An 8,862-nucleotide genomic window follows, 5' to 3' on the forward strand; every position below is an offset into this window, starting at 1 on the left:
TGAAGAAGGGAATCCGGGGCCAGATCATGAAAATCTAGCCCGTAATAGAACATAAGACCCCTAACAAAGGGATCCAGAGCGAGGCCTAGTCCTCGGAGGAAGTGGGAGACGAACACGACGCTCTCGTTGGGTTCGGGAGTAGGGACGACCTGCCCTCGGGCAGGCAACCGATGCGAAATTTTGGCGGTCAGATATCTGGCCTCTCTCAACTTCTTGATGTCCTCCTTCGTGACGGAGGAAGGCATCCACCGACCTTGAAGGTTGGATCCGGACATAGTTGAAGGTCCGAAGCACCTGACCTGAGTTTTGGGTGTTAGAACTCGAGGCGGGGGAAGGATTTGATTGAGCACGAGAGGGAAAAAAGAAAAAGCCTTGTCCCCTTTATAAAGAGGGTGAATATCAAGCGTCCTCCTCGTGGCCGTTTGGGGGAGAGCATAAAGACCTGGCTGTGGCGTGATGTCAAGGAATCTGCCTCGTGAAACACGCTGAGATAGGTTATGAAAAATGATTCGAATAAAGACCTGGCTGTGGCGTGATGTCACACTATGGGGTACGTCAGCAGATTAGATTTGTGGAAATATTATTCTCTCTACGGTGGTATGTGGAACTTGTTTTGCAGAGCCGGACACGATCCTCGTGTTCAAAATCTTCTATGAAGTATTCGGAGGAGGAACCCGCCTTGCAATGCCAAAGACAATCCGCATGCCGGACTCATCGTCATTGAAGCTTGGTTCAGGGGCTACTGAGGGAGTCCTGGATTAGGGGGTATCCGGACAGCCGGATTATATCCTTTGGCCGGACTGTTGGACTATGAAGATATAAGATTGAAGACTTCGTCCCATGTCCGGATGGGACTCTCCTTGGCGTGGAAGGCAAGCTTGGCACTACGGATATGTAGATCTCCTTCCTTGTAACCGACTCTGTGTAACCCTAGCCCCCTCCGGTGTCTATATAAATCGGAGGGTTTAGTCCGTAGGAACAACAACAACAAAAACAACAACAACAACAACAACAACAACAATCATACCATAGGCTAACTTCGAGGGTTTAGCCTCTTCGATCTCGTGGTAGATCAACTCTTGTACTATTCATATTATCAAGAACAATCAAGCAGGACGTAGGGTATTACCTCCATCAAGAGGGCCCGAACCTGGGTAAACATCGTGTCCCCCGCCTCCTGTTACCATCCGCCTAGACGCACAGTTCGGGACCACCTACCCGAGATCCGCCAGTTTTGACACTGACAATGTTCTACCGACGCAGGGCTTCGCCTAGGCACCGCTACAGTATTATCGAGGTGGACTATGGTGGAGGGGGCACCGCACACGGCTAAAAGATCAACTGATCAATTGTTGTGTCTCTAGGGTGCCCCCTGCCCCCGTATATAAAGGAGCAAGGGGGGGTTGCGGCCGGCCTGGAGAGGGGCGCGCCAGGAGGAGTCCTACTCCCACCAGGAGTAGGACTCCCCCCCTTTCCTAGTTGGATTAGGACTTGGGAGGGGGAAAGAGGAGGGAGAGAGGAAGGAAGGGGGGCGCCGCCCCCCTCTCCTTGTCCTATTCGGACTAGGGGGGAGGGGCATGCGGCCCAGCCCTGGCCGCCTCTCCTCTTCTCCGTAAAGGCCCACTAAGGCCCATTAACCTCCCGGTACTCCGGAAAAATCACGATTTCACCCGGAACACTTCCGATATCCAAACATAGGCTTCCAATATATCAATCTTCATGTCTCGACCATTTCGAGACTCACCGTCATGTCCGTGATCACATCCGGGACTCCAAACAACCTTTGGTACATCAAAACATATAAACTCATAATATAACTGTCATCGAAACGTTAAGCGTGCGGACCCTACGGGTTCGAGAACTATGTAGGCATGATCAAGACACGTCTCCGGTCAATAACCAATAGCGGAACCTGGATGCTCATATTGGCTCCCACATATTCTACGAAGATCTTTATCGGTCAGACCGCATAACTACATACGTTGTTCCCTTTGTCATCGGTATGTTACTTGCCCGAGATTCGATCGTCGGTATCTCAATACCTAGTTCAATCTCGTTACTGGCAAGTCTCTTTACTCGTTCCGTAATACATTATTCTGCAACTAACTCATTAGTTGCAATGCTTGCAAGGCTTAAGTGATGTGCATTACCGAGAGGGCCTAGAGATACCTCTCCGATAATCGGAGTGACAAATCCTAATCTCAAAATACGCCAACCCAACAAGTACCTTCGGAGACACCTGTAGAGCACCTTTATAATCACCCAGTTACGTTGTGACGTTTGGTAGCACACAAAGTGTTCCTCCGGTAAACGGGAGTTGCATAATCTCATAGTCATAGGAACATGTATAAGTCATGAAGAAAGCAATAGCAACATACTAAACGATCGGGTGCTAAGCTAACGGAATGGGTCAAGTCAATCACATCATTCTCCTAATGATGTGATCCCGTTAATCAAATGACAACCCATGTCAATGGCTAGGAAACTTAACCATCTTTGATCAACGAGCTAGTCAAGTAGAGGCATACTAGTGACATACTGTTTGTCTATGTATTCATACATGTATTATGTTTCCGGTTAATACAATTCTAGCATGAATAATAAACATTTATCATGATATAAGGAAATAAATAATAACTTTATTATTGCCTCTAGGGCATATTTCCTTCAAGATCTTGCGTGATCGTAGGAATTTTTTTGAAATACTGTGTTCCCCAACACACATATGTTGGCGGATCCCAACCTAAACTTATAAAATCAATGTTTCAGCTTATCCTGATATCTTTTATTATACGTGCCAACTCATATTTTCATTAACCACCCAAATGGGGGTGATTGAAAGGACATCCGCCCCAAATGAGAGTTTTTGTGTTAATGTCAATAGTGATTAGACGACTAACTATTTTTTGACTATGCTTTTAGTATATACATCACTGGAAGTGGAACATAAAGTTGGTCGGCAACCCCCTAAGCTAAAATATTAAAAGAAGACGACACATCAATTTTCTACCAATGGTTTCTCATTTTTCTGTTCATAGGTACGCCGTACCATTAAGAGGGGTTACACCATGGATCAAGTGTGGAACTAATGAAAACGATAAGCCAAAAATACCACCCACATCCCATGAGAGAACAGCCACTGTTCATTTGTTAATTGCCTCTCGAGCAAGTAAGATTATTTGCCTTAAAGAAACACAATCTGATTAGTTGGACTATCTGACTAATATATGGTCATTATCTGACTTGATGATAGAAACCTCCGTAAAGTCAGATAATCATTGGGTATTGCCCAGATTACCTGACTAGTTGGACTATCCAACTATCATATGGCCATTATGTGACTTGGTCACATAAGCCTATGTAAAGTCAGATAATCGATCTGCCCAGATAGTCTGACTTCGCTAGAACACACAATAATGGGCAAAAAATTGGGAAACCTATTTTAAGTCTTTTTCTTCCCCACGAGGAAGGAGACGACACCATTCCTCTTTCCTCCATTGATTCAATCTTCAACCTTCGATTCCTCCCTCTCTAGCTAATTAATCCACACCATACTTTAGAGAGTCAAGGAGGACACACGGGTCTACCAATCTGTCCAAGAAAAACTCAAGTTCATTGATTCCTCATGAGCTCCTGGCAAATCTTGTCACTCTTGGTTTTGTGGGGAACCCTAGATGGTTGGTGTTACCTGGGAGCGTACAAGTTGTGTGGTTGTGCCCCGGGCTTGTTTGTGAGGGTTTGGAGCTTGCCCCAAGAGATACCCTTAGTGGAAGAGAGCCAAAGCATTCATTGCTTGTGGTTCTTGGAGAAGAAGGTGAAACATTCATTATAGTGGGAGCATTTATTGCTCCTCACCCTCTACAATAAAGATTAACACACTCCCAAGTGTGTGAACTCCAGATTACATCATCGTCTCCATCGCTTTCAGTTGTGTCTTTACTTGTTGTTTCTACTTTCTTGTGTCTTTCCTTGTGTAGCTAGCTAGCATGTTGATACGCATCATATAGGGTTGTATCACTTAGTTCCATCTTTATAGAACTTATAATTCCACACTTATCTCTAGAAGCAACTAAGAAATGCATTAAATAGTAGCCGCCTATTCTACCCCCTCCCCCTCTAGGCGACATTATCAGCCTCTTTGATCATTCAGAAATAAAGTTTGTAAAACAAAAGTTAGAAGCACTGACAAAGAAATACATTTTAGGGAGTTCAGTTTTACGAGTTTGAATAGGAACCTTTTTTAACTCAAATTTGATGGCGCGTTTTCTTTTTAAGGGACTAAAATTTGGAGTTCAGCTACAGATGCTCTTACTCATGACCTATCAACGACCCCTAGCACTAATTCCAACCTACAAAGGCACTAATTAGTTAAGCTAACAAGCATTAGGCGTTCTGCGTAATGGCGTGGTTTGTAATCGGCACCTCGGAAATTCCGTTAAAAATTGGTGGGTCAATTCTTCAGGCACGAACATCCCTTATCTAAAAAATATAGCTTCTTTCGTCATGCTTGTGAGTTGGATGATTTGGAACGAGAAATGTCCATGTCTTCCGCCACAAGAGTGCTTCATCTCCAATCCTTCTTCACTTGATTAAAGAGGAGGCCATGCTTTAATTTGGCCAAAGCGGGTGCTACGAAACTAGGGAATGTAATTTTAGGAGAGTAATTATTCATGGTTGTAAGGTGTCATTGTAACAAAAACTCCTTTCCCTCCTTAATTAATCAATAGATGAGACGAAGCTTATGCCTACGTTTCAAAAAAAAAGATGTTTATTAAAACGTAACAATTTTTCTTTCAAACACAGCAGTATTTCTAACGGGGCGAGCAGATACGATTTTTTATATGCAGTTCTTGTAAGCTATTTTTTTATATGCGGTTGACAAGCTGAAACAAACAAACTGGATTCTACAGTAAATCTCAACTAACAACACATATTCCCCGCTTGGGGGAGAGCATATTCTACAGTTGCGAATCAGCACGCCTATATATATTTGGCGTTCGATCGATCTCAGCGGCCGATTAGTAGAACGAACCCAAGATGGAGCGTGTGCTCGCGGTGCTCTTCCTCCTGGCGGCGCACGCCGCCTCCGCGGCCGCCGGTGTGACGAGCCCGTACCGGCGGAGCCTGCAGATGCTCCCCGACATGCCGCTCGACGCCGACGTGTTCCGGCCGCCGCCTGGCGACAATGCGCCGGAGCAGGTCCACATCACCCAGGGCGATCTGACCGGCCGCGCCATGACGATATCCTGGGTTACCCCGGAGCACCCGGGCAGCAACGTCGTCCGCTACGGCCTCGCCGCCGACAACCTCAACCTCACGGCCGAGGGCACCGTCCAGCGCTACACCTGGGGCGGCACCTACCAGTCCCCCTACATCCACCACGCCACGCTCACCGGCCTCGACCACGCCACCGTCTACCACTACGCCGTCGGCTTCGGCTACACCGTGAGGTCCTTCTCCTTCAAAACCCCGCCCAAGCCCGGCCCCGACGCGCCCATCAAGTTCGGTCTCATCGGTACGTATCATCATAGGGTATTAGGGTTCTTTCTTGGTGCAGTGCAACCAGTAGATTGATTAATGTTTGCGAGTCGTACGTCTGTCTAATGCATGCAGGTGATCTCGGCCAGACGTTCCACTCCAACGACACGGTGGCCCACTACGAGGCCAACGGCGGCGACGCCGTGCTCTTCATCGGCGACCTGTCCTACGCCGACGACAACCCGGGCCACGACAACCGCCGCTGGGACACGTGGGCGCGCTTCGTGGAGCGCAGCGTCGCGTACCAGCCCTGGATCTGGACCGCCGGCAACCACGAGATCGACTACGCGCCGGAGATCGGCGAGACGGCGCCGTTCAAGCCGTTCACGCACCGGTACCCCACCCCTTTCCGCGCATCCAACAGCACCGAGCACCTCTGGTACTCGGTGAAGATGGCGTCCGCCCACGTCATCATGCTCTCCTCCTACTCCGCCTACGGCAAGTACACGCCGCAGTGGACGTGGCTGCAGGACGAGCTCCGGCGCGTGGACCGGAGGACGACCCCCTGGCTCATCGTCTGCGTGCACTCGCCCTGGTACAACACCAACGACTACCACTACATGGAGGGCGAGACGATGCGCGTCCAGTTCGAGCGCTGGCTCGTCGACGCCAAGGTCGACCTCGTCCTCGCCGGCCACGTCCACTCGTACGAGCGCACCCACCGCGTCTCCAACGTCGCCTACGACATCGCCAACGGCAAGGCCACGCCGCAGTTCAACGCCTCCGCTCCCGTCTACATCAACATCGGCGACGGCGGGAACACCGAGGGGCTCGCCAACAGCTTCCGGTCGCCGCAGCCGGACTACTCCGCATTCAGGGAGGCCAGCTACGGGCACGCCACGCTGGACATCAAGAACAGGACCCACGCCTACTACGAGTGGCACCGCAACCAGGACGGCGTCAAGGTCGTCGCCGACAAGGCCTGGTTCACAAACAGATACTACATGCCAACCCACACCAACTAGATTTAGATACCTACCTTAATTAGTCGATTATTAGTAGTATACCTGTTGAGAAATTAATTAGCAACAAACGTGTATTCGTCCCTTAATTAGGTTTTTTTTACTATATGTGGTACTCTACTTAGGAGGAGAAATTAAAGAGATCTTCTCAAGAAGATAAGGCATACCCCTAAAAAAAAGATGAGGCACACGTGAATCATCAGTTTTGCATCCCTATTTTGGTTTTAAACAACAGTTTTGCTAAAGCACATCTAGATGTATCATAAGTATTGCACATCTAAGTCCTATGTCATTGATCTTACATCAAGATTCGTGTGGATATTTTTCCTTTTTTTTCACTTTGTGCTTGATATGCAATAACTAGGACACACCCTTTTTGTAAATATACAAAAACGTAGTTTAATGAACAGTTAATGATCAGTTTTTTAGGTACTAATGATCAGTTTTTACGAGGAAAGGTTTAAAATTGATGATCAAGAAACTGAGATGTACATAGATGATCAAGTGAGAGTCTTCTTTCGAGCGGTTACAAGTTTGGTACATTCGATTTACCGTTTTATTCAATGGTTGTTGCTTACGTGCGCTAGTTCTATGGGGCCTTGGCATGGCAATTTACTACAACAAGGTTCATTCGGCTTTGATGAGGAAGGGGCGATAATGATAGTGCACCTTCTGCTCGCTACAATGCTTGAAATTGTCGCTAGGTAGTTCATAGACCTGGTTCTAAATTTCAATCGACTAACTTTAGTTTAGAGCGAAACCTATCAAAATCACTAATTAAGGAGCACTCTTTGTAAACGTCACTCCCACCTTCCCGGGCTGCGACAAGTGACAAATTTTCATTTTTTTCTAGACCCATTTATTCAAAACGTTTTCCTTTTTTCGTAGACCCATTTTCACCTTTGAATTTCTTGCGTTGAAATATTCAAAACTAGATCCCATGTTGATAAGTTTTGACGAACTTATTTTCACGAAAAAAATCCGGACGGAAAATAAAGGAAACGCGCTTTTTCGTTTTTGAAAGGCACGGCCATGCCTCTGGCAGAAGCAAATCTGTGTCTCTCGCGGAAGTAAATCTTTGTATCTCGCGGAAGTAAAGCCATGCCTCTCAGGAAAGGGAAAAAAAACGTGTTATTTCCGTTTCCTACCTCTGGCGTAAGCAAAACCATGCCTCTCGCGGAAGGAAAAAAACACAATGTTTTTTTCAAAAAAATTGTTCAATAGCTAAAAAGGATCGATGAAACACCGAAAAGCCAAAAAAAAGCCGAAAACGCTTGTGGAAAAAAGTAAAAATTTCAAAGGGAGTACCTAGAGCGCGACACATGGCGGTGGTCAGCCCACCTCAAGTGACCCTTGGGGAGGCTCCCAAACGAGCGCTCCTTTGTTAGTTGCTCCCGAAACCTATGGGGTGTGATGTGGTCAACATGGGCTGTGAAAGTGCGAGGGGCTTCTTTATGTTTCTGTTTTCTGGGCTTTCTGCACTTTCTGGGCGCTGTGCTTTGGGATCTTTTCTCAATTTATTTTTGTGGATATGAAGTTTCCACACTCGCACTCAAATGCGCCCTGGACAGTAAAATCAAAGAATAAAGTACAAAACTTCAGAAAAAAACTTTTGTTGCAACAAACTTCATTGAATTGTCTTCTCACATACGAAATTTCACGATAAAATAACATTTGTGAAGGTCCGGGCAAAAATAACGAAATTGCTGCTCCAAAAGGACTATTTTGTAAAGCATTTTGAATTGCTGCTTTTTTTCAAACATCCCCAGATGTTATTTTATCATGAAAATTTGCACAAACGGAGAAAACTAAACTGTTAGTTGTCAAAAACCAATTTTTAAAGGTCACCCCTACCTCCCCAGGTTGCGACAAGTTGTGAGTTTTCTCTTTTTCGTAGATCCATTTATTCAGAACATTTTATCTCTTAAACCGTGAGTCCAAATCTCGAACCATTTTCACCGTTGGATTCCTTGCATCGAGATCTTTGAAACTAGATCCGATGTTGATAAGTTTTTATGAACTTATTTTTCACGAAAAAATCCGGACAAAACCCATGCCCCTCACGGAAGGAAAATAAAGGAAACACGTTTTTTTCGTTTTTGAGAGGCACGGCTGTGCCTCTCAGGAAGCAAATTCCAAAACACGTTACTTTTTAAATAAACATTGTCCAAAAGCTAAAATGGCCGATGAAAAACTGAAAAGCCAAAAAATACATCTAAAAGCCGAAAACACATGCAGAAAAATAAATAAAAATTCTGGAGGAAGCGCAGAGAGGACGACACATGGCGGTGGTCAGCCGACCTCAAGCGACCCTTGGGAAGGCTCCCAAACAAGCGCTCCTTCGTTAGTTGCCCCCAAAACC

General features: G+C 46.3%; 1 protein-coding gene across 1 annotated transcript; it reads left to right on the forward strand.

Moving 5' to 3' along the window:
* Positions 1 to 5,037: 5,037 nt before the first annotated feature.
* LOC125506363 (purple acid phosphatase 2-like) lies at positions 5,038 to 6,503 on the forward strand. The gene is made up of 2 exons (XM_048671192.1): positions 5,038 to 5,515; positions 5,614 to 6,503. Exons 1-2 carry the CDS (start codon positions 5,038 to 5,040, stop codon positions 6,501 to 6,503), a joined length of 1,368 nt encoding a protein of 455 aa, XP_048527149.1.
* The last annotated feature ends 2,359 nt before the right edge of the window (positions 6,504 to 8,862 follow it).

The sequence above is a fragment of the Triticum urartu genome, chromosome 5 (assembly GCF_003073215.2).
Source record: "Triticum urartu cultivar G1812 chromosome 5, Tu2.1, whole genome shotgun sequence".
Lineage (NCBI taxonomy): Eukaryota > Viridiplantae > Streptophyta > Magnoliopsida > Poales > Poaceae > Triticum > Triticum urartu.

Excerpts from the sequence above, each read along its gene's own strand:
- LOC125506363 (XM_048671192.1), top strand. The coding sequence starts at position 5,038 with ATGGAGCGTGTGCTCGCGGTGCTCTTCCTCCTGGCGGCGCACGCCGCC. Across the intron at positions 5,516-5,613 it reads CATCAAGTTCGGTCTCATCG|GTGATCTCGGCCAGACGTTC; the intron begins GTACGTATCATC and ends TAATGCATGCAG.